We start from the raw sequence: 27,181 nt of genomic DNA, 5'->3' as shown, positions 1-27,181 counted from the left end.
GGTCACTCAGGCCAGTTGGTATTTCCATTACCCCCTCACCTCCTCCCTTTGGAGAGTATTTGGTCTATTTCTGGTTGAATGGTGTGGAATTACCACAGATTGCCAGGTGTTGGAAACAATCCAAGTGAGAGAAGTGATCCAGTTCCACACTGTGCTACTTACCATCCCTTTTTAGGGATCTCTCTTACAAGACAATGCTCAAAGCAGAGACAAGGGACATAGAAAAAAGTGTTAAAGTAGAACTGGGAAGTGAGTGGGGGAAGAGGGGAGAGAGAGGGTTTCTACTCAAGGTACTTCATCGTTCCCAAAACCAAACAAGAACTGAAACAAAATGCCAAACAAAGTTTAAATTCTGCACACTTCCTTTAGCTTGTATAATCCCTACACTTCCCCTCAAAACTGATTCAGGGCTCTTGACCTAAACAATTTATAGTTTCACAATCAGGTGCCTGGCCCTGGTAGCAACATACCAGGCTTCAAGAAACAAACACCTTTTCTCCACACTTCCATGGATTTGGGTTTGTCTTCAACTGGCTGTAGATGAATCCCCAGAAAGAATGAGCTGTCTATTTCAGTCCCCAGGCCTGTGAATATTATTTGTACTGTGGTAGCATTTAGGGGGTGAGAGTTTCCTCTGCTAGGCACTGTACTTCACATAACAACGGTGTGGTCCCGGCCCTTAAAATTCAAGGAAAAGCTAAGACACAACAAGTGGAGGTAGACAGAACGGGGTGCACAAGGTGACAGTGAGATAATTATGAACAGACACTTTGGGGGTGGGGGTGGGGGAGGAGAAATCTATTCAAGAAACATCATTCACGCGGGATATCTTGGACTGAAAACAAGACAGAGCTTTCCTTCCAGAGGAAAGATTTGTGGACATTTGCCAAGCCACAGCCAGACTACATGAGAATCCTCAAAGATGAGCATGGTGTTCTTCTCAGGAAGATGGCCTTGTAGTCTCCTTACACGATACCTTATGCCCAACTGCAGATGCGACCAATAGGGTGTGAGCTGGCAGTAAGTTGTACTCTGAAAGGTGCACTCAGTGGGCACTGTTTGTTGAGAAGTATCTTGAAGCTCAATTCCACCAAGAAGTGCACCTTGCAAGTGAGAGTTTGGTTTTGTCCTGCCTGATTTTTCCCCCAGTATTTGTCAAAGGGGGAGAAAAGTGCCAAGAAGGTTGTAGCCTTTAGAGGTGATGCTTGCTTCCATTCATATAGAAATGAAGTGAAGTGAGAACATTCAAAAGCAAGCTGAAAATAAGGTCATATGGTAAACATGTTTTGCTCCTAACTGGGTTTTTACAAGCGTTTGACATGAAGTGTTAATGTTTTGGAAAATGCTACCTATATTGATAGTTATTAGTATGGCATTTACGCAAATATTAAAGATGAGTTTAATGTTAATAAATATTTTCTATTTTCTCACTGGCTATTTTATGGTTAAAAAAAGGTGGATTTAATGCTAATTACTTAAGGTGCATTATTATAAATGGATTCTAAAAAGGGTAGCTTACTAATTTAGGATTAGGCATGCCCATCCACTATTAAGGTACCATTAGAGGAAGGATAATACCCATTCTCCTCATTTAGGGACTGATCATCCCTAAATGCATCATTTCATCTTAGAATGTGGGTGTCAATGCATTGTATGGTTATATTGTAATACCTGTTTATTTAACATAAAATAGTTAAGCAAAGTTTTTAATTTTAATCACTCGTGTCAGTCACAGTCCTCCACTAAACTAAATTATCTGTAACTGCTCTGGAGCCTTGAACCTTAAAGCCAGCACGACCCCATTTTGAGACTTCCTCTTTCCTGTGATCCCAGAAAGCAACAAGGCAACACAGCGGCCAAGGAACCCATATGTTAAGTATATTATTTAATGCTTTCTAATGTGAAACGAGATAACAAAATGTGACACAGGGGAATATTGGCCTTTCTTCATTCTTGACCAAAACACTGCTGATGCCATAATCAAAGAAAGCCTGGCCTTACTTGTGAGTATGTTTCTTGTTTTTTATTCATTCCTACATCACTAGACTCACCGCTGGAGGCTGAAGCAGATACTCTGCGTAAAAATGAGTCAGTTGTGCCTTTTATCACAAATCAGAAAGAGGAATTCACTGTTAAGCAAATGAGGCCAGGACTTAGAAAGGCCCTATGTGGTGATACTAAGACAGCATAGAAACAGTCTTGCAATGATTTTTTTATGCTCTGTTGATGAGATGGCTGCCACAGACAAGGATCTTCTGCACTTAAGTCCCTCAGCTGGATGCTTCCACAGACAGGTGGTGAAAATAGCCAAACTGACATCTGCACGCCATCTCCGCACAGCCAACACATCCATACCTGCTCCACAAACACCACACCAGGAGCTGCCATTTTGATCTACAAAATGGCAGCCTCCACATGTGACCTCACACACAGTTACATGTGAGGTCACGCCACAAGAAGGCCACCATTTTATTGATCAAGACAGTGCCCTCCTGATGGAGCATTTGTGGAGCTAGTCCGGACACATTTGGGTACAATGGCATCATCTCAAGTTGAATCTGGGCCACTGGACCTGCAATCCCATATGCTGATGGCACAATCCCAAACCACAGTTGGAGAGCCTATTCCTTAAATAATTCAATTTGGTTTTATTCCTTATTTTTAAAATTAGGAATTAGAAACACATAAAATCAAAGGTTATAAAGGTAAGTGCCCTCTGGGTTAAGAAGCATCAAACAAGGTGAATAGTTTCTATGGGTAATTTCTAGTGAATGACCTAACTGTTCTGAAGATTGATTTGATGAACAGGGAGGCAGGACCACATACTTCTCACCTTGTTTAGCACTTTCTGGGATAGTCGCCACTGCTGTGCACAACCAGATTATATCTAAAAAGCCTTCCACATGAATGGTCTTCAGAATTGGCAGACCATTGCTCTGGAACTCATTGCATACTTGCTTCAGGACGTCTCCCTCATAAGCAGGCCTATCCTCTTTGGTCTCCTGTTGCCTCAGTGCCCTGGTGCTGACAGAGTTGATCTAAATGTCTTCTCCCTTCCCCCAACACTGCAATAGAACTGACCAGCTGGCAGTAGGTTTCAGTTGCATTTTACCAGCTGGTGGGAGAGTTCCTGTGATGGTTATTTTCTCTTTTAGTTTATACAGTATTAATACTTCATATGCTAAATTAACAGAGCGCTTCTAAATCTTCATGGGTATGTAGCTTATCTGTTGAAGTCAATGGCTGAAGAGTCATTTCTAAAAGTGTTATTTTCAATTTGAAATCAAGTTGGAAGAACAGTTTAAATGCTTCCAACCCTTCAGGGTCCTTTTGGCTTGTTTTTAATTTTACAGGATTTTTTTTTCAGACCATAATATTTTTCCCCCAGGATTTCGGAGGCATTTCATCATCATTATAAACTATAATAAGGACATCTTTAATTTCTGAATGTCAGAATGGTGTGTTCTTTTTTCAGTCCCACCCTAAAACCTGTGGAAATTTATAAGCTGATTGACAAACCACTCAGTGCTAACAAACTTTAAAGGTTTGTTACTTCACCTACTCAAGAACGTTCAAATGCTTCATGTTTACCCAAATTTCAAATGCTGATCTTACCAGTGGGGATTTGCATCAGCATTGGTTCCAAAATTAAGTTTCCCTTTATATTTATTCTATAAAAAAAGAAATACAAGCATATGTGACCCCTGTAGTCACACCTTACATACTACTATGAAATATGGCTTGTGAGGTATCAGCTGAAAGCTGACAACATGCTGGTTATTAATATTGCAGAATTAATGTGTTAACGTTCTAAATGAAATTATGAATTGCCTCTGTATGAGGTTACTAGAACATGTTTCAGACCAGACAGCCTAGCCTGGGTAAAGGGGATAAACAGGTCTATTCTGGACAAAGGAATATGAGATTACCTCTATGTACGTATCACCAGTAAACAAAGCCATCGAGCTAAACCAGCGGGGTTATCCTGATCCTAAACTCAAGAGAGAGAGAATTAATATGGCTTCTGTTCCTCAGAGAGAGACTCAGGAAAATATATCCCCAGAGGGATGTCTTTGTCTGAAGCCCTACTGGGCATTCAAGGAACAGAGAGAGATTCTATCTTTATCCTTCACCTTAGGGGACAAAAAAACCCAAGCGATTTGATCTCTGATGTGTCGTGGCCAGTAAATAATGGAAAGGAGACACAGGGACAGAAATCATCTTGAACAAAGACTATCTTGCTAGATTAAGTTTTAGAATTTTAGATGCATGTTTTCAGTTTTATTTGCTTTTAACCATCTTTACCTTTCTCTCTTTACGTGGTATCACTTAATCCACTTTTGTTGTTGAACTTATTTTGCTTTTATTATAAAATTATCAGTGCTGTGTAAGTTCAGTAAACAGAGTGGCAGCCGTGTTAGTGTGTATCTGCAAAAAAAGAAAAGGAGTACTTGTGGCACCTTAGAGACTAACAAATTTATTTGAGCATAAGCTTTCATGAGCTACAGGTCACTTCATCGGACGCATGCAGTGGAAACTACAGTGGGGAGATTTTATATACACAGAGAACATGAAACAATGGGTATTACCATTCACACTGCAATGAGAGTGATCAGGTAAGGTGAGCTATTACCAGCAGGAGAGAAAAAAAGAAAAAACAAACAAAAAAAAACCTTTTGCGGCACTGCTATGGGTACCCGCATGGCCCCACAGTATGCCAACATTTTTATGGATGATTTAGAACAACGCTTCCTCAGCTGTCAGCCCCTAATGCCCCTACTCTATTTGCGCTACATTGATGACATCTTCATCATCTGGACCCATGGAAAAGAAGCCCTTGAGGGGGGCTTGATTTCAACAATTTCCATCCCACCATCAACCTCAGCCTGGACCACTCCACACAGGAGAGCCACTTCTTGGACACTACGGTGCTAATAAGTGATGGTCACATAAACACCACCCTATACCAGAAACCTATTGACCACCATACTTACCTACATACTTCCAGCTTTCATCCAGACCACATCACACGATCCATTGTCTACAGCCAAGCTCTACGATACAGCCGCACTTGCTCCAACCCCTCAGACAGAGATAAACACCTACAAGATCTCTATCAAGCGTTCTTACAACTACAATAACCACCTGCTGAAGAGAAGAAACAGACTGACAGAGTCAGAAGAGTACCCAGAAGTTACCTACTACAGGACAGGCCCAACAAAGAAAATAACAGAATGACACTAGCCATCACCTTCAGCCCCCAACTAAAACCTCTCCAGCGCATCATCAAGGATCTACAGCCTATCCTGAAGGACGACCCTTCACTCTCACAGATCTTGGGAGAAAGGCCAGTCCTTGCTTACAGACAGCCCTCCAACCTGAAGCAAATACTCACCAGCAACCACACACCACACAACATTACCACTAACCCAGGAAACTATCCTTGCAACAAAGCCCGTTGCCAACTGTGTCCACATATCTATTCAGGGGACACCATCATAGGGCCTAATCACATCAGCCACACTATCAGAGGCTCGTTCACCTGCACATCTACCAATGTGATACATGCCATCATGTGCCAGCAATGCCCCTCTGCCATGTACATTGGCCAAACCTGACAGTCTCTATGTAAAAGAATAAATGGACACAAATCAGATGTCAAGAATTGTAACATTCAAAAACCAGTCAGAGAACACTTCAATCTCTCTGGTCACTCGATTACAGACCTAAAAAAGTCGCAATATTACAACAAAAAAACTTCAAAACCAGATTCCAACGAGAGACTGCTGAATTGGAATTAATTTGCAAACTGGATACAATTAACTTAGGCTTGAATAAAGACTGGGAGTGGATGGGTCATTACACAAAGTAAAACTATTTCCCCATGTTTATTTTTCCCCCCTACTGTTCCTCATACGTTCTTGTAAACTGCTGGAAATGGCCCACCTTGATTATCACTACAAAAGGTTTTTTTTTCTCTCTCTCCTGCTGGTAATAGCTCACCTTACCTGATCACTCTCCTTACAGTGTGTATGGTAACACCCATTGTTTCATATTTTCTGTGTATATAAAATCTCCCCACTGTATTTTCCACTGCATGCATCCAATGAAGTGAGCTGTAGCTCATGAAAGCTTATGCTCAAATAAATTTGCTAGTCTCTACCGTGCTACAAGTACTCCTTTTCTTTTTAAGTTCAGTAAAGTGTGTGCTTCTTTAAAGCTAACAAATTGGAGTGTATTACTGCCTCTGTAAGGCTGCAAACCTAAACACTGTCTCTGTGAGGGTCCAGTGAAAGGGACTGTCCCTGCAGTAGAATGATTTGGGGACAAATTCAGAGCCAGAAGGGTACTAAGGTCAACCTGCAAGCAGAAACCAGCTTAGGCAAAGCCAGGATGAGGCTTGTGCGGTGCTGGCAGGTTGTTGGGGTCCATGCCTGCACCGATGTGGCACAGCCACAAGACATCTAGGGTTACAAGGCAGATGATGACCAACCCCTTACTGGCGTGGGTGAACCCAAACATCAAAACATATTATACCCAAGTTATAGAAGTTTCCATTAACTTTTGTTTGCCAGGGGATGGATACAAGCTGTGAATCTGTAGTTCTCCTTAGACTCCACACAAGTTTTTTTGTTTGTTTGGTTTTTTTTAAAGGAACATTTACTATTGTTAACCATGCAAAGTATTGGTAACGTCATCTCTCTGAAAGGGAATCAACCGTTTATATGCTGTGGTTATCCTTCAAACGTACAAATTTTAGCCTTTATATTTATCCAAGGTTACCCCAGTATTTGCAGTATTCCCTTACCCTACTGATTACCACAATTACTGAGGTCTATTTATTTAACACAACTGACAGTTTTTTAAGAGGATAACCACTATGTCCCTTCCCTCGTCCAAAGATACCCTCTGCCAGCAAACCAGCAATTGTGATCAACACAAAAACAGAACAAGAGAAAGGTCAGTCTCAGCATTTGAAATGAAGATCTGTTTACTTAACAGATGGAAGTAAGCACTTAGTTTCTCTATATTGGATATACTTTTAATTCAGGGATCGATTTATAAAATGCAAAGAACAGATAACTTCCCCGAAAGGCTTTCCCACACAGTATAATCTCATCATAGTTTCCTAGACAAGGTAATTATTGAACTAAATAGCCTAGTATTTTGCCATCTCTATAATTACCTCTGGAGTTTTCATCACTACCCCTCAAGGTGCTTCTAATTTTAATGGCCTATTCATTAATACTAATTTGCCAACATTACACTTCCAGAGATTTATACAAACCCAGTGACAATGCCGCTTTCAATCCTTTGTATTATACTTGCTGTTTGCTTTGTGTGTTTATTACAAACCCAGTTTTATGCTGTCAGAAAATTTATCTAGCCTGTAGTTGGTCCTTCCATCTAGGTCATTTACACAGATTAGCAGAAGCAGCAGACATCACAGTACCACAGATTGGATACCTATTAATCTCCTTCCCGGACATCATGCCTCTTTCACATGGGTTAATCTGTGATAGGCTTTTAAAACTATTTTTTCCCCTTATCTCCTATTTCACTACCTTTACATGCCATTTGAATTAAAAGAAATTTTCAAGGTTTATCCCACATATGGGAACAAATTTCACCCTTCTGAAGACCAAATAATTCACATTAAAATTCTGAGATATTTGTTCAGACAGTTGTTTTACATACCCAACTTACTCCAATACATGCTACAAGCCTGCTGGAAATTGGTACATTACAGAAGCTAAATAAAGTTTGTGACACATTCCATGAAGTTCAATACCAAGAAGATTTATGGGAGTCTGAATAGTTTTTTGTTTGCATATCAAGGGGACTGAAATGATAACTCATATGACAGTCATTTATTTCCCACTGCCCACAACAGTAGCATCCAGTACTGCACTTAGAACAAGTTTAAAATTAAGTTACACAACATGTCACCCACGATCTAATTCACAAAAAGCTGCTGTGCAGGGTTGGGATTTAAAGCAGCTCCCAACTTCAAAAGAGCAACAGAACTGGCTAGAATTTAACGGTGTGGACTATTCACATTTATGCAAGCTTCTGATTTGCATAGGGCAGCTATCTGCAGTATGGGACAGAGAAAAAACAGCATAGTTGTCATTTGATATAAGAGGCAGGTCAAACAACAAAGGATTTGCCCTTCGTATCTATCAGTAAGAAGAAGCCAAGTTTGTGAACCCAGTGAAATTTAAACTACACTTGAAGTGCTAATCCAGAGATTTTTAAAATTAAACTTTCAGTAGCCATCCTCCTAATGTCACTGCAAAGTTGACATAAAAAAAACGTTGAAAGCTAAGTAGCATACCATTTCTACTGCACAGACGTTTGGCTATAGTTCTTACTTGCCAACAGATGGGCAGTACAAGGCAGTATAGAATTCTGATCCTCATTTCCCTGCTCTGAGTTTACTAGCTCAGTCACCTTTGAAAGCTAATTTAAAACAATTTATAGACAATGCAAGTTTGTTCAGCTTCTGTGCAAACAAATATGGCCAAAATTTGGCGTGGCATAGAAGAAGTCCAAAAACCAGGTATTAACGTCATCATTCATTTTTCTATCATGGAGATACTTGAGCTATTTCCAAAGCAGTAATGAGGCCTGGACTCGGAAGGATCCAATTTCCTACTGCTGCCCAAATGTCTCCTTGGTAAAGGTAATATTTAAAGTGGGTCTCCATATCTAACCGGTAGAATATTCACATTGTGTGAGGGAGGAGGGGGAACCCTCAGATAAGAGAAAGGTAGAGGGCTGTAAGTAAAATCTAGGACCAATCACTCTAAATAGAGGCCAGCAGGATAGGACAGAAGTCTGGGGGACTGACCTGAGAAGGTCTGTGGTGAAGATCTCGGGTGTAAATGGGAGTTTGTTTGAAAGGAAGGGGTATCAACTGTGACTGATACTAGGTAGTCACCCTAGCCAAACCAGAAATACCAAGACTATGATACAGGACAATCAATGATGTTATGTTATAACAAATGTTATGAAATTCTGCAAGTCACTTGGCCAGTTTCAAATAGGTATCATTCACCTCTGCAGCCACCAGACCAGTTATCTTGCTGTAGGATCTGTAGAGAGACTAGAAGTTTCAAAGAGAACTTTAAGAATGAGGTTTTTTTTAAACTCAGCTTCTAGACCGGGGGTTCCCCAAAACGTAGTTTGCGGCTGGTTCAGGGTAAGCCCCTGGCGGGCCACGAGATGCTTTGTTTACTTGAGTGTCCGCAGGTACGGCAGCTCCCTTGACCGCGGTTCCCCGTTCCTGGCCCATGGGAGCGGTGGGAAGCAGTGGCCCGGCAGCTCCATTGGGAGCTGTGAGTGGCCGCACTTGCGGACACTCAGGTAAACAAAGCGTCTCGCGGCCCACGAGGGGCTTACCCCGAACCAGCTGCAAGCCAAGTTTGGGAACCCCTGTTCTAGACAACCCTCACTGATGCAGTCTAGGCAAGTCTCTGGTAAGTTACAGTATTTCCAGTTTACCCTTGTGAGACACCAATCCACTTGGCAAGGATTCTTTCCGCCTTTCCCAGTGTAATGTCTGAGGCCTTTTTCTGCAGCCACATTAAGACAGTAGCAACCATGAGCTAAGCAGCAGAGAGTCACATCCTCACATTCAATTGCCTCAAAACAAAGACTGTTATATCGGGCTGTTACAACGACCCTTCTGTCCTAATAGTACCCATCATCATCAGATAAAGAAACAGATCTTGAGATGTTTAGGAAAAACTTTGTTTGATAGAATTCTGTTTGGCAAGGAACGACTTATCAACAGCTGTGATTGTGAAATCGAGACGCCTATTGTTTTGCCTTTATGGTCCCTACTTCTCTATTGTTTATCTGTATGGTCTGTTGGATTCTTTCATTGTTCCTGTCTGTTGCATAACTAATTTTGCAAGATTTAGATCAACTAAGGTGGTGGGGTCTGATTGCTTAAAGAATTGCTTCATAATGGACTAGGATTGGTGAAAAAATATTGCTTTATAGTACTTTAGTTTAAAACGATTGGTTAACGTAGAGCTAAGCAGGACTCAAGTTTAACTATATAAACTGGGGTCCAAAAGGAAGTTCTTTGGAATCTAACTCCAGGACACAGCCCAAGATCAGAGCTGCCAGACCTCAACACCCTGCCAACTACATCATGCAGAAGCTGGAGTCCCCGGAGGACCTGATCCCGAATGGTCACCAGGAAAATTTGTCTGCCTTATTGGGAGTGGTGAGAATTGTATGGTTAATGTGTGTATTCTGTTTTGGTAACTGGTAATAAATTGAGGTTAAGGATATTACCGTGTAAGGCTCTTTCACTGGTAAAAGACCCTGCATGCCCGCAGATGATTACATCCTAAGCCCTAGGAACTGGGAAGGGTGGCCCAGAGCCCTAGGAACTGGGAAAGGGTGGCAGCGCCTGAATTGACTGGTTACACCTTGAGCCCACAGAAGGATGAAGGTAGGGTGCCCTAGAGTATTCGGGTAACACCAGTGCCTCCCCCCGTAAAAGCCCATCCCCATTGTCCTTTCCAGAACACAGGAGACTTAAAAAATCACAAGCAGCCTGTGGGCTTCCATAATGAATGTAATCCTTAGGAAGCTGGGGTTGATCCCTCTCCAAATATAAGGTCTGCTTTAAATTGAAGTGCTGCTTCCATAGGCCCTGAAAACAAGCCTAAACTAATTTACTCCTCCCGAGATCATGAAGTAAAAGCTGAATTTGCTGCTCCCATTGCAAGAGCTCAAGAATAAGTTTGGCTTTGCAGAACTGTGTTTCTAGCCCTTAGAACCTAGAGAGCCAAAACCTAAGCTGCAAGTAGGGCCAAATTTGAGTTGTCAGCCCTTAGAGGTGAAAGGACCATGACCCTTCAAAGGGTTCAGGAAGGCACTCTAGATAAATAGACGAGTATGAGATGTTGGCCTCATTTTTTTGGTGTCTGATCCCTCTGAGGCAGGTCATCCCACAGCATACAGAATGATGCAGCCACATTGGCCTAGGTCAGGGACCTGAATTATGTAAGCATTTTCTAATGTTTACAGTTTAATTTCTGAGCTTGTCTGCCCTGTTGGACCATCTATAGATTGTGTGGCCAGAAGGTCACGGGAACAGAACCACCACAAATTAGACTGTACTTGGCTGAACATATTAAAGACCAGCTGAACTGGTAATGTACGCCTTGGAATCAGAAGCCTGCTCAATCTGAGCAGAACACAGATTTGCCTTCAGAGCAGATAATTCTAGCCATCCCAGGTGTTCTCACATTGAAGACTGTTAGCCAGCCAGCACCTTGATAAAGAAGAAGGATGCAATTGTAAACTCTAATTACACTCAATGTAAAGATCTGGATTAGCAGGACCAACCATAAATATTGCGTAGATGCCAGTCTCTTATGGCATGTTAAAGTAATTGTCCCAAAAAAATTTCAGGGAAGAAAGTAGTTTAAGAGTGTTAATCAAATCTTTAAATTTATTTTAAATTAAAAGTTTACTCGCAATATTAAGTAGTCAAGCAGTATTTTGAAAACAACCACTAAGTATGTGATGTAACATCTACATCAGCGTAGAATGAACAAAAAGGAATCTCAAGCTATTGAGTAAGAAGTTGTCACAGTCACAGGGCTAGCTGCACCTCTGATCCCTTGTCTGGGGTTACTGAGAGCACCCTTTCAGATGGCAGGCCTCATGCCTTTACCTCTCCTGGGATAGAATTCATGATTCCCCACTCTCAGACTGGTCCTAGGCTATAGTAACTTATTTACCAAGAGTTCTTATCCTGCACATCCAACTCTGTTTCAGTATCTGTGGTTCTTTCCTTTGGGAGCCTGTGGCAAGTGGGGAGTACAGTGACCCAAAACACCCTTCTTAAAACAAACTGTTTAATCTTAAAAGTAGAGACAAAGCATAACATAATAGAATGGATTTTAAAAAGACAAAAAGGACTACTTGCATATCTATCTTACCTAGAATCTAACCACTCTCAAGGAGACTCTGGAAGGACTAATCTCTCTCAAGCCTTCTCACAGCTGATTTTAGGGTATAGTCCCAAAAACTTGTCTTCCACTCAAGAAACAAAGGATCTTTAAAATCTCCTGGATCCCTTGACCAACCCCCTCCACAGGGAGCAAGTCATTCCTGAAGAACCCAGTCTGGCAAGACCAGGAGGGAGCTGAACAACAGCATAAAAATGGATGGCCTCTTGCATTGTCTCAAGTGTTTGCTACAGTGAACATCATAACCCAGTCAAGATACAGCACCCATAAATTACAGGCAGCTCCAAATCCATCACAGAAGTCTAATAAAATTGCCTTAATTGCCTTTGGCATGATTTAGAAGCACCTAGTCATTTAAATGTTTCTGTAGAGACCAATTGCTTTTATGCTCACTTTAGTGAACCTGGCAAGTTCCCATGAGCCAAAAATACATGTTACCTAAACTAGGACCTCCAATTCATGCCCAATATATAATATATCTTATATTTTATATAAACATTAATCCAGCCTATATTGTAGGTCCAGAGGCAGCTAGTTATTCACAAAGTAGCCACCTTTAACCCTCAGAATTCTAAACAAAGTTTTGTCCCCAGACTGGAGATGTTCTTCTAACTGGTTGTAGGAGGTCACTTGAAATGAAGTGGACAATTAAGGGTTAGATTGTATTTATAAAGGATTAATAGGGACAATTGAGGGTAACAGGCAGTGTGGAATGTTACAAATCGATGTAATGAGCCACAAAATCAGTGGTTTGTGTTTGTCTACACCACAAGTAATACAGTAGCACTGCTGCAGCTATGCTGCTGTAGTGTAGATACTTGCTACAGAGACAGAAAGGGATTTTCCATCTCTGTAGTAAATCTATCCCCTCAAGGAGCAGTAGCTAGTTCAATGGAAGCATTCTTCCATCAACCTAGCAGTGTCTAAACCAGGATTTAGGTCATCTTAAACTACGTGTCTCAGGGGTTTGAATTTCGCACCCGTGACACAGCTAATTTGTTCGAAGTTCTGAGTGTAGATCAGATCTTTATTATGAGCTGTAGTTTACCGGCAGTAACCACAACATACATTTGTAACTGTGGGTATCAGTGTCTTCTTTCTTCCTAATCTGGAATTTGATTTTGCATTTCTAGTAGCTCTACAATTAACAGTACTCTGTCAAACCCCAATTAGTACATAAGAACAGCCATACTGGGTCACACCAATGGTCCATCTAGCCCAGTATCTGGTGTTCCAACAGTGGCCAATGCCAGGTGCTTCAGAGGGAATGAACCAAACAGGTAATCATCAAGTGATCCATCCATTAGTCACCCATCAGAAACCAAATCAGTCATGAGGAAAGTCCTGGTTGAAATGCTAATCAAACACCTTTGTGGGTTGTGCAACTTCCAAATACCTTCCTCTGATCTGACCCACATTAGTGATTATAGGAACCCTCCCCACAAATATTGTTACTTGATAGGTAATGGCCTCTGAAACCTTTATTTATGAAAATAAGGTAAGCTAATACTGGGGACTTTATGTGCCAACAATAATGTGACAAAAAGGATGCTAAGACTAGGCTGTCCTCTTTTTCAAGCCAGAAGAGTCAAACTATCAAGTTGGAGGTTAAAAGCTATGTGTAATCTTTACCTGTACAAAATTACATTGTCATGCAGTATTTCTTTATATCTTTTACCTTTTGGACTTTTAAAGATGTGGGATGCATCAAGTTTGGAATCCAATTATCCATTTCCAGTATTATAATAGAGACCATACAATAACCTGGAAAGTTTGAAGGCAACATTCTATTTACTTAGGAACTGCACTTCAGCAAGTGACTTCCATTTAAAAGCTACAGAATAATGCTGTCAAATCAGATAACTGTTTATTACATTCCCCCTAATTTTATTGAAGTAAAAAATATAATAGTGATAAGCAATAGCAGGATAGTCTGTTAGATAATGTCAATATGTACCCCCTCTTTACTCTGACGATTTCAGGCTCCTGGCACAGGACTGCAGTGTACTACACTAAAAAATAAATCAAAAAGCCAAAAGCAAGGAAAGATTAAAATTAGAAAAGCAAACCTTTGACTGCTTTGAATGAGGAACATGTCAGTGTAGATAATTTTAGTTGGGGCCACTGTGACAGAGTGCTGGAAGCTAACAGGTGAGCCAGCACTCTGGTCACTTAGACACCAATCAGTTCCCTTGGAAAAGGCTGATTGGGGATATGCAGCTAATTAGCTGATCAGTCTGGGAGAGCTGATGAATCAATGAGCTATTAGCTCAGGGGTATAAAAGAGGACACCAGAAGGAAGTGAGGAGGGAGGACCTGGGCTAACTGAGCCCAGTATGATCTGACATCTTGCGGAAGGGAGACCTCTGTTCCTGGCCCTGTGGGAAAGAAACAAAATATTTTGCTACATGAGACTGGTGATGGGAATATAAATAAATTCACATGAACTTGCCACATTCTGATGGAGTCTGAGAGTCTTCCAGGGCATCATATAACAGGGACAGAACACACCCCATTACTGCCACCTTAATTTGAATTATTGTGCATTAAATGTTATGAGTTCACCTAGCAGGCAATACCATGACCAATCAGGGACGCGATCATAGGGTTTAAAGGCAAACAGGACTTCCTGCTACATGCACATAACAGAGTTTATGAGAGATCATAATGGCAAGTAGGTTGAAATAAATTTCGTTACCAAAGTATTCTTTAAAATACTACCTTCTCTCTGAACACAAAATAAAAGCAACAATTCTGTGGAAAGAATACATTTCCTGAGGTGAAATATTTTTACTTTCTCCATAAAATAAAACTAGTAAAACTCCAGAGTCTTTTTTTTTTAAGTGCAGTTGCACATTTATATAAACGTTGATGTTTTAGCTAATTAATTAGTGCATCAATTGAAGGCTTAAGGAAAGCACTATTTTATTGAAAATCTGCAAAGGTGGTGTTCTGTTTTTTTGGAGCAAGAGTTTTGGTTTAATGGTTGTCTTACACTTGGCTCTACTCAGTCATTTCAAAGTTACTTTTGCAGCCAAACAGAGATGCTAAGCCAGGGCTTTATGTAGTAGGAGAGCACTCATTAAAAAGTGAGAGCCCCCGGGCTAATACTTTGTCCAGTCTCCATAACATCCATATGTAGTTTGATAAAACAAAAAGTCATGCTTATATTAAATTACAATTTTCAATTAGTACAATAATAACGTTTATTGTTAACTTTGAAATTTACAGCATTGTTGTTCTGTACTTTCATTGCTGGAATATTTTATAGTTTATGGAGCTCTACACATAAATCAGTGATACCAGATCATGATTTTATCAGCTAGGCACAGTAATTATTTTCACTAGTATTTTCCATGATCAGAGATAGCGAACTAAGATTACAGTGTTTAATTACACAAGCTCCAGTTCAACACTTAAACTACAACAATTAAGTCATAGACTGTTTTTGCAATGCAATTTTTTGAGGCACTACAGCTACAAGATGGAACTTCTTACTTTTCTGGAGAGTTATTTTGGAACTGAAGAGCATGAATGCTGCTCAGAACCCAGGAAGCAGTAAAGGCTAAATTGAATTTAAAAATGTCAATTTGCATCATCCAAACGTGAGATTTCATCTGAGACACTATTTAGGCTGTGATTTTTCAATGGGGCCCAAGGGGGTGGGTGCTCAAATCCTAATAGTTTGCGAAGGAAATAGGCTGTGTTTAGCCCTTGTGAAAAATCCCAGCCTCTGGTGTTTCCAATTGCTCCCCTGCTCCCCCAAACTCCCAGTTTGGATGCTATGTGCTCTTGAACAAGGAACACATGCTTTGACTTGAAGTAATTTTGAAATAAATTAACTTTGTAGAAACAGGATTCTGAAACTGTGCAGTGTATTGCATTTGCCTTAGCTTCAGAAGTTCATTAAACTGCTTAGAGTTACTCCATTGAGTTTCTGGGCCAGCATCTCCACATGCCTTCTAAATAGCATGGATATAAACACACATTGAGTACTGTTCGATGTCATTCTTTTCCTGCAACCCCCCGACCCAACCATCTAACTTTTCAGCATGTGTGTATTATATGTGGCTAGTGGCAACTCAAACCAATAGAGATATTGCAAGTGTAACCAAAACTTGAAGCATGACTCTCTGTCCCTTACTAGTAGCCAGATCACGGAGATTTGTAAGTCTGCTACTGGAGGCTTTGAGACCAAACGCCTGGGCCTTAGCTGAGGCAGTAGAGGTTAGATCTAGAGGTCTGTGGTTCAATGACTGCTGAGGACGATGCACCCAGGGAAGTGGTGTTACAGAGTTAACAGATTAAGGGCTTGTCTACACTGGCAATTTACCACGCTGCAACTTTTTTTTCTCAGGGGTGTGAAAAAACACCCCCCCTGAGCGCAGCAAGTTTCAGTGCTACGAAGTGCCAGTGTAAACAGTGCCCCAGCGCTGGGAGCTACGCCCCTTGCGGAGGTGATTTTTTAGAGCACTGGGAGAGTGCTGCGCCACGACTACACAAGGCACGTTAAAGCGCTGCTGCGGCAGTGCTTTAGCATTGCCAGCGTAGACTAGCCTTAAGTGTACAAACTGAAGATGCTATTCATTAGCGAACTTCTATATCCCCCTCCAAACAAACATACCAAGCCTTGTAGCACACCTTAGAGGTTAGGTAATAGTTCCTTGTGCAATTTTTACACAGGGGGAAAAGAAGGTTCAAACAATTTAAGTGACTTTGGCACCAAAAGTGATAGGAATTGAACCTAGATGTCCCTACTGCCAGTACCATGTTGTAAGCACAAGGCCACCATTTCAGTGCCTCGGCGAATACTAGCCCTGGTTCCTAGGTTTCATATTTCAGTACAATATAATGGTTGAGGTGATTTATTTTTTTTTTCTAGTTAATTAAGAGTATACATACTACTATTTGAGGTGTTCCCTGGCGGCTTGATGGAACAGATTGCCATAAGTGAGAGACCTGGAAAGGAAAGCTCATGTGAAGCACATGAAATCTGAACATACTTTAGAGCATTTCTTGCATGTTTAATCTCATTTTGAATACTACACCTCATACCCCATTTCCACCACAATGGAAAATAGACCGTAAATTATCTAGTGCATCTTTCAAAAAAGTTATCTTACATTTGAGACCAATATGATTAAACAAAAAATGAGATCCTACCGCTGTCAGCTCAATGCCAGTAGTTTTCTAACAGTAGATTTTGCAGGTATAATCACAGTGAACATCTGGTAATAATTAACTCCATACAAATAATACTGTTAACTCCCTACTGCTCTTTGGCATGCACAGTTTTCTCTGATCTACTGAGAGTCTACACAGCACTTCTCCAAATATCTGAATAAAGTCTGTTAGAAAGTATTAGAAACTGAAATCTCATTAGTCATATGTTACAAAATGTCAAATCCTGTGGAAATAGCTGCAAAATAATGTGGCCTGAATTTTTTCCTAGAACATCATTGGTATTACTAGCAACACATGATGCTTTTTAATGTCCAAGCTCATCATTAAGTAAACATGCTTCACCATATAATTACATGAGGAATTTTGAGACTGTTATCCTAGCCAAATTACTTTAAATATTCTCTCTTCAAGGACTACAGCTAAACATTTTCAATTTGGATATGTAATGTCTTTTTTTTTTCATTTAATTTATAAAAAATTGATTTGATACAACAATTCAAGCTTACAAAGAAAAGAATGTGTTCCATTAATAAATCTAAGCCCATCAATAAAGGCTTGGTGTATAATTTTCCAGTTTTCTATACTGAAAGACTTCATTGAACAAAGCATTTTTATCGTCAGTTACCCAATGCATCCTTATCTGCTTAAGGCAGATTCCAGCTAGGACATGCTTTGCTCACTAAAACCAGAGACCTTCAAGTGGTTCAGTTACTTCAACTAGTTCAGTTACTTCAACTAGATAGTTTAGAGTTAACACAAAGATAAGAATGTGTCATTAAAAAGCAGAAGAAAATCTTGCCTACTGCTTCTTTAAGAGGAAATTATGCCCTTCAATTCTGGCTAGAGGGCAGAGTCCTTCCCAGTGCAGAAAGGCAGTCTGAATACAAATCTTCCATCACAAGCAATGCTTGTGGAAGGTGAGCTGTCTCAGGTCGCCAGCTACACCTTTGCATTCCAAAGCTACAACTCACAATTATAATTAGTGACAACCATGCTATGTACAACCTATGGCAGTATTTTTTTTTTATTTCTTTAGCTACATTCTTCATATTAAAATTCACTTGGATGAACTGATCTCATGGACCTGTTCTATAAGAAAAAAATGAAGGTAGTGGGTTTTCCTATGTCAAAACATAAATTCCACAAATTAGCGAGAACACAAATGTGCATAAGCAAGTGCCCTGGGTTTTTAAAAAAAGCATTCACACCACCACTTGGAGAAACTGGATCTCCAGAGGAAAACAACTTCAGCTCATGATGCTTAATGATGTGTATAATGGACCAATTTGCTTTTACAACTTACTGTGTGCTTTCTTTCCCCCTCACAAATAAAGCTATAGTGATTGCAGAATGCACCTTACTTCTCTGTGGTGGCAAGTGACACTTACCCTATGACTCAACTGTAGCATCTTTGTCATCTCACTACAACAGACTGGGTCCATCATACTTTTGCAATAAGTAAAACAAAGGAGAAATGCCATTTCGCTTTTCCTTAACCAGAATCCCAGAGGCTCAGTGTATGTAATGTTTCCTTTCTGCATAATGAATTGAAGATAGAATTCTTTGGACATCTTTAATGGATTAAAGATAAGGAGCTACCTTTCCATGCCCTCCTCCCCCACCCCACCCCCTCTCAGTACCAGGATTAGGACTTTTGCTTGAACGCCAGAGCTACACACCTGTAGTCCTACCTGAATAAAGGAGGCTCCTAGTTCAAAATACTCGTACACAGACTTAGTTTCTGCTAGGAATGTGACAGATGAAAAGAGTACTTCTAAAAAGGAGAATGATTAATGCTTGACAGACTGATTATTTTCCCTGTTATCTTTGGGGGAATTGGTTAATTGCTGAATCCTAGTAATTTGAGAATTCGTTGTATGAAGAGGGACCGACAACATTTCTTTTCATTAACCAAAATGCTTCCTAAAATATCCAGCTACATCTTCAGTACATTTGAAGTTAGATCCAAGCTTAAGGATTCTAGCACAATCTTCCTGTTCTTACAGGATGGTAACCCTGGATTTGAACTAATACATAAGACTTACCACATCCTCATGTATGTTTGAATGCTGCACTAGCCCTGTAAATTCCTAATTCATAGAAGGGTTAGTCCCAATTCCCCTGCCCAAAACCACCATGCAGGGGGTCAGATTCAGAAACAGATGAGACATTTTCCAAAAGCACTCTTCAATGCGTGGTTATAAGTGCACAGTATAGGTATGTTAATATAGTGATATGATTTATTACCAGCCCTCTTTCTCAGTGGCAGCAGACAAGGAACAATTGACTTATGTGAAGAGGTAACGTTTTAGAATATGCTGCTATTAAAATCCAAACCTAGTCAACCGATTGATAAGGGGAGGAATTCTTTTTAAAAGAGTTACAAGAGTTTTAGTGAGATAAGATAGTAAAGACATTGAGAACACAACTAACTTCTGTTTGTCAGAGACTGAGCTGACATGGCGTCTGAAGGATGGTTTCGGTTGATGCAGCATGTGACTAAGGCTACAGCTTCTGTACTGGGGAAGATCCATCTTTTTGTAATATACTGGACAGACTTAGACTGCATGCATAGGTTTCAATGGGCATTCAAGCAGAATTTACCAAAACTCAAGTGCATACAAAAAACAACAACTAAAACTTTTAATAAAATGTCTCACCTTCACTCACCAACTGATGAAAGAGGACTGTTAACAGTTAAATACATAAAATCTAGCTGTCTGGCCCTTTTGATGCTGCATAGTGAAACACCTGAGTAGAACACAATCTCAAAGGGACAGCAGGTAGATTAAGGGAACGTGTTTTTAGAACTGTTTGAGGAAAGGTTATGGTCTTGCAGTTCAAGCACTGAGAGATAAACTCATGATCACTAGCTCCTGAGAACCTACATCATCCTTTCCTCCATTTCTCCATCTTTAAAATGGGGATGGTATTTATATTTCCTTCACAGGATGTTTTGTAAATTAGTGTCTCTAAACCAGTTAATGTAGAACATCAGGGGGCATACTGGGAGAGAAGAAAGAAAAACCCTAAAGGTTCAACAGCTAATAATTCTGTGCTGATGGTCAAGAATGAATGTGCAACCAGTTTTCTCCCAGGGTATCTTAACAGAGAAAGCCAGAGAACATGTGAAAAGAATGGAAACTGGAGAGTCGGAGGTAAGTATTCTGAGTAAACTTCCAAGTCTATCAATTGTTAAAATGCAGCTGTTGTATCTCATCTAAACTACTATAAGACTTCTGTCAGATTCAAATCATACATTTAAGTACTGGTTTTACAACACCTGCCCCAAAACACTGGGGAGGAGGAAGGGGGGAAAAAACCACTGCAATATCTTTTACTTAAATAATATTCCTATTCCAATTTGAGATATTGGTATAATAGGTTAATACACTCAAAAAGTATCACGTTTCACACACAATCCAGTCAGTGACAGACTTTCCATCCATATTGAAATGAACTCTTCATTTAAACAAAACCACAAGAATAAAAATGCCTCACAGGAAGACTGAATGACTGGCATGCACAGGCTGGAAAAAAACTACTCACACTTCAACCTGACGAAGCTTCAAACATTCTCAAAACAACTGCCTTTTAAACATCTGCTTTCAAGCGTTTAGAAAGAGGTGTTACTTACTTCAAAATCCTGTGTTGTTTTTTTTTTAAACTGCTTGTCTGCTTTTATATAGGAAAAAAGTTTTCACAAAATAGTCACAGAATTATTGCAACTCCTTCTAGCCAACAGTAAGAGTTAGACTTCCATAGCAATATTTTGGAGAAGTTTCTCACTTCAGCTAAAAATTTCTTTCCAAAGAATATAAAACATTCAGGTGCTAAGAAAACAAAAATGACACCTCACTCAAGTTACCAAATATCAACATGCAAGCTTGGCAACATCTGCAGCCAAGATGATTCAGAGACAGATAAATTTAGAACGGTGCTTTCCTATGGCATGTGGGTGCCAAATAGAATAAATATGCAAAAGCTATATTCCAAGTGCTGCTTCTGATATATTTGGGAAGAAAGTTATTAGCAAAACTCTCCTTTCAAAAGTCCTCAGCCGTCTAAAGTCCTCAACAATGTAGTTCCCTGATCTGCCTTTAGTGTTTCCATCCATCACTTGATTTATCCACATAAAACTTCAGGCTCTCCAACCTCCGAGGACTAAGCCAAATGCAGTGTGGCAACTTCACATGGGACCAACCATTTATGGGCTGAACAGTAGAGCTTTGATACCAGCTAATCTACCATAAATAGCTCTTGAAACTCAGAAGGATCAGATCAGCTGTTGCAACACTCCCAGCCTGTAGTTACTTCAAATCCAATTATATTATCAACTATGGCCTGCAGCTTTCATTTTAAATCCCCACCCCCACCCCACCAAACCAAGAAATTAAAAACAGCACAAACTAAAGGGCAATACAACAAAGAAAGCCAATCACAGATATGAGAAGGGCCTTGGAATGGGATGAAAAGTAGAGAGAATGTTTCTAGTAAAGATTTTTATTAAAATAGTATCTCTTAAAATCCTTTTAAAAACCAGCAGAGTTTTAGTGTGTAAGAAAGCACTTTAACAATCTGATGTCCAAGACAAAATAATAGCCCAGACTTGCAAAGCAAATGATTTGAAATAAGTAAATGGAAGAATGAACAACAAATTGAGTTTTAAAAGCAAGTGAAATTGAGCAGATAGTAACGCTGTAACAATTAGAGTGTTTTTATTAGAGTGAGTGGATTAAACTGCCTAGATATTTTTCCATGACTTTTAAAAACAAAAACCAAATGTTAAAATATTATCCTTGGAGCAAATTTTAGACCTTCATTTTAATACATGCTTAAAGTACCATGTTTCCCTTGAAGTATTTAGAAGTGTTTTCCCACCCCAAAAACCAAGAACTACCATTTAAATACCTGAACATTTTGAAGCCACTGGCTATTTTTATGTTTTACCAATGCAAGGCAATGTAACTTTCTAAAAATATTAACTGCACTACTGAAGTACAGTGACACCTGGAGAAGTGTAAAATAGTGACATTGTTCTGAGGCAAAATTTAAGAGAGAGAACTTACAAATAATGGTGCCCGAACAGCATTTCGTTTTAAGTTACTCAACATCACAGGGAAAGAACACGCCAATTAAAGTACATTTTCTTGAACTGAAAGTATAAAATTAGATGTAATCTTTAAGATTAAATTATATGCTTCCACATTCTCGCTCAGGTTCATCCTTACAAACAAAACAAGCCCACAACTGTTTCCATGAATCCTACAAATTACAGTGCTTGGAAGAAGGGTAGTGCAGAGAAGACACTGAAGTAGGTCTTGAGAGAGCTGTGTTTAAGTCCCAGCTCTGCATGAGTCTCTCTCTGAGACCTCAGACAAGTCACTTAGTCTGTGACGCAGTTCCCCTTCTTCAAAATGGGAATACTGCTCCCTGTTACCATGAGTTCACACAGCGCTTCGCAAAATGAGGGTCTGAATTTTGGTTAGGGCCTATATGTAATGAAAATGAAGTAATGTTTGAAAATCCCCAAAATCTAGAAGGAAAACCATGGATAAACCAACCAGTTAGCTTTGTGTTGCATTCCATCACCTTCCTCATTCTGCACATTGTCAACTTAGACAGTGGCGAGGTCCTGGTTTCAACCTTGTCTGCAAAGCACCCAGCATACTGTGAGCACCACATCGGAGTCACTGGTTTTAATCGTGCCCAGGTTACTAGTTTCAAAGTAGTTTCAGTAAAATGCTGGTGACTTAAGTAAAGGTGTTTGCAATCTTTGCTCAGTTTCTGGTGAAGAAATGTCCATCAACAAATCACCTCAGCTGGCCTGCTTTTGAAGTCTGAGCAGAAAGGCCAAGAATTGAAAGAAGGCACGGAGACAACTTTTTCCTCAGACCCTAGAGAATAAATATTTAATTCAAATGGGGCCAGATGCACATTACTGGAGGAAGGCACTGGGCTGACAAGTATTCAGAACTGTGAAATTTGTCCCAACTGTTTTGTGTTCGTTTGAACATTATTCAAAAAAGTCCTTCATTTTTAAGTAAAACAATTTCTAAGATCAGTAGCCTTTCCCACCACAACTGAGTATACCGTGGCTGATAACAGAAGGGATTCAAAAGAATTCTTATATTACTATATTCATTAAAATGGAGTAAATAATCTGCTTGTGATGGGAATCAGACTGAAAGCAACAAGAAAATTTATCCACAGGTACAGCAGAAGTTCTGGCAACTAGTGCTCTCTCCATATCCATTTAAATCCTGGCTCTCTTATCTGAAGACTTCTAAAAATGACTGACCCTTATGACACGGACACCGCTTCCCGTGAATAAGAAACTGGACTGAGATTACCAACACATTTCACACAAACCACTACACAGCCAAACAGTAAGTTTATTGTGACTACCAACACAGGTGGAATTTTAAGGCCCTGTTCCCACCCTCCTGAACTATTCCCTTTTTAGCAACCCCCAACGTAGTTTAAGATCCTATTTTCACACAAGCTGCCTTTGTAATACAAAACATGGGAAGAGGTTCTGAATCTTGTAAAAGTGCTGTGACCCCAATCACACACACTACAAGATTTTGTAGGGTCCCAAAGACCCTGAGGAGTTACAGCTACAAATTTTAGCTTCACCATTAGTTTTTGCTTACTATCATAGGTTTCCTTCCAGGATACCTCACAGTGCATATATGTGATTCAGCCTACATATTTCATGGACAGTTATCTTGGCTTCTCTAGAAGTGAGACACTGGAGCTGTAATTCAGACCCATGACGACTGTCCCTTTAATGAAGTCAGAAGGGCTCGTATTAACATGCTCATTGTGGTATCCTGGACTCATATTTCCAGAGAGGATCCACGTTTCAATGCGTAACAGTCATGGAATAATTATAGTATAATACACACACTATGCCAAGTTTATTGCAGGCTTTGTAAGATGTAGAACTATACAAGAAACTGCATTACTTACAAAAAAGTTAGCTACTAGCTTTGCTCCTTCCTGTGAAAAGCTTTGTTATACACCGAGAAAGGCAAACTTAATGCAACTTACCAGCGTCCATTGTTAGAATCATGACCCCACTTCTGTATCTCAGAAGCAGAAAGCCTTACCATCCAGTGTTATGTGAATAACTCAAAGGGACACAGCATGGCTTTGTTTCAGCTTTTATCTTCTGGCTCATGCACTCCTCCTCCCTCTTGTGGGATAAAAGCACTGCCTGTACCCTCTGCCTAGCTATCCCTATTGGTCCATTTAAAATACCTCATTTATTTAGCATATTCATGTTTCTGTGCGAGCCTAAAAAACCCACATAGTTTTTGTCCAGCCTGGTTTCTCTCCCTCCGGGAGAGGGAAAAGTTCACTCTTTCAATGACTGAATAGTCCCAATTGGTTTCATTTTAATAGGGCCAAAATACTTTCCCCAGCACACTGCCTGAGAAACACACTGCCTGTATGCTGGGGAGAGGCAACAAAACACCCACCCACCGCAGTAACCCCGAATTCTAACGTGCTTCTCATCCACAGGGCGAATGGCTGAAGGATCCACATAGTTTGGGGGCCCATCTAAAGAGCTGTCATTCAACCCTGCTGCAGTGAAAAACCGCACTCTCTTTTACATCTGGATATACCATGGTGAGGCAGGATTTACCCTCTTAGGGTTTTCTTCACAGTGTAGACATACCTGTGACTGGCCAACCAACTCAGGCTCATGGGGCTTGAGCTACGGGACTGTTTCATTGCTGTGTAGACTTCTGGGCTGGAGCCTGAGCTCTGGGACCTTCCCATCCTGCCCGAGCCCATGAGTCCAAGTCGGCTGGCACAGGCTAGCTGCACTTTTTCTTTGCTGTATAGACATACCCTTAGACAATTTGAAGGTTGTTAGGAAGTAATCTGACTGCATGAAAAGCACATGTGAATACCACCTAGAACTCTAAGGGCTGGCAGACTACTTGTTCCTCACTGAGGGGGATCTATAAAAGTAGCAACTGGTTTCATGGCTCCTACAATGTATGGTCTTGTGTGAAATACTCAGGTTTTAAATCCATTTAAGAAACAACATTCCAGCTAAGGATGGGAAGGGGGTGTGACAGGGTCAGATCAGATGGCTATAGGAGAGTAATAGAAGGCAGATATATTAGCCTCAGGCTAAGTAGATCCCTTTTCCCTGGGTAAGGTAACAGGGAAGGTTCCAGAACAATCAGGAACCCTCTGGAGACAATTAAGACAGACAGGCTGATTGGCTGCAGGTGTTCTAATCAAGAAGCTGCTAGAATCAATTAAGGCAGGATAATCAGGGCACCTGGGTTTAAAAAGGAGCTCACTTCAGTTTGTTGTGCATGCATGTGAGGAGCTGGGAGCAAGAGGCGCTAGGAGCTGAGAGTGAGAACTCAGACTGTTGGAGGACTGAGGTGTACAAGCATTATCAGACACCGGGAGGAAGGTCCTGTGGTGAGGATAAAGAAGGTGTTGGGAGGAGGCCATGGGGAAGTAGCCCAGGGAGTTGTAGCTGTCGCACAGCTGTTCCAGGAGGCACTCTAGACAGCTGCATTCCACAGGGCCCTGGGTTGGAACCCAGAGTAGAGGGTGGGCCTGGGTTCCCCCCAAATCCTCCCAACTCCTGGTCAGACACAGGAGGAGTCGACCTGGACTGTGGGTTCAGAAAAACGGCCAAGCTGAGGGCTGCCGTGAAGCTCCAAGGCGAGCAAATCCGCCAATAAGCGCAAGACCCACCAAGGTAGAGCAGGAACTTTGTCATGGGGGAAATAAACAAACCACAACAAAAAACAATTTAATGGAATTTCCATTTGATAGGGAGATGGCAGGATTCTCAATTTTAATGGAGCTGAAGAAAGGCCCAAATAAAAAAATTTTTAAAAATAAAAGTTGCTTTTGTATTGTGAAATCTTTAAGATCTGAAGTTTGACTTTGAAAGTTAAGGTGATCTCTCTTATAGCTTGAATGGTCAACAGAATGTATGTCTATACACATGCTTCAAATAGAGTGAATGAAATGCCACTGTTCTTTATCTGTCTTCTGATAAGCACCAGCTAAGCATCACTTTTTCTAAATTAAGAGTGTATACTCATTAAGCTGTAACCTCAGCACACTAGTTACAGTAGGACTCATAACTCAGTGATAAAGCCACAAGCAAAATTTTGAAATTATTACCTATCCAAGCAAAGGGTTCTCCCTTCTTTTTAAGGATGTGAACTGCATGTTATAAACACTGAGTTTAAGGCTTTCCAAACAAATTGGAACCCATAATTAGGAGGATTAGCATGAGCAATATTGCTGAATCACCATCCCTCATAATATATTTTTTGCATCTACTCTGGCTTTAAGTGGCATTGTACCAGGATACAGGCCTGATTCAGTCTGTTAACCACATTGGAAAAATAATACATGAAGAAAGACGACAACTTATTCCTGGCATCCAGAGTTACAATAATAGGACATCAAAACAAGAGTTTGGGAAGAAATATGAACTCTCATGCTTCAAGACATAAGCTAACCCTTAATTAATGGGAGCAAGGAAGAAACTTTCCATGTGAGAAAGTTATTCCCTAACTGCCTACTCCACAGTTCCATGCATTTTTCTTTGAAGTAGCTGGTACTTAGTCCCTATCTGATACAAGACACAGGTCTAAATGGGCCACTGGTATCATCCCATACTGCAGTTCCTAGAATACAGAAGATAAGCCTCTCTATCACCTGAAAGTCGGTCACCTCAGGTGACAATTCAGTCCCCAGTCTTACAATTGGCAGGAACAGTCATTTCCACTTTTAGAAGAAAATTCTTGAACTCATCTGCCCTTAAAGCTTCCCAAGCATTCAAACCTGCTTTAACCACATTTCTGCAACTAAAGCATCAAATATTTGTTCTGGGGAATGCCACACAATGAGAGGGATACAGAACCTGGTTTGGCAAGTCAGTATGTAGAAGTTACTGCAATCTAAATCACAGAGTGGCAAAGGCACAAATCATTTCA

General features: G+C 40.4%; 1 protein-coding gene across 10 annotated transcripts in view; it reads right to left on the bottom strand.

Moving 5' to 3' along the window:
- SVIL (supervillin) overlaps window positions 1-27,181 on the bottom strand; it is a 236,771-nt gene that overhangs the window by 120,729 nt on the left and 88,861 nt on the right. Inside the window, exon 1 of one of the 10 annotated variants that reach the window (XM_074946161.1) lies at window positions 24,243-24,333. The exons of 8 other annotated variants lie outside the window; for them this stretch is intronic. In XM_074946161.1, coding sequence (XP_074802262.1) covers window positions 24,243-24,264 — 22 coding nt within the window. In that variant the 5' untranslated portion in view covers window positions 24,265-24,333. Of the gene's footprint in view, window positions 1-20,823; window positions 21,013-24,242; window positions 24,334-27,181 lie in introns of those variants that run through there. One more of the 10 variants, XM_074946167.1, reaches the window with a different exon arrangement.

The sequence above is a fragment of the Natator depressus genome, chromosome 2 (genome assembly GCF_965152275.1).
Source record: "Natator depressus isolate rNatDep1 chromosome 2, rNatDep2.hap1, whole genome shotgun sequence".
Lineage (NCBI taxonomy): Eukaryota > Metazoa > Chordata > Testudines > Cheloniidae > Natator > Natator depressus.
The sequence above is the reverse complement of the archived record's forward strand: the minus strand, read 5'-3'. Positions and strand labels throughout refer to the sequence as shown.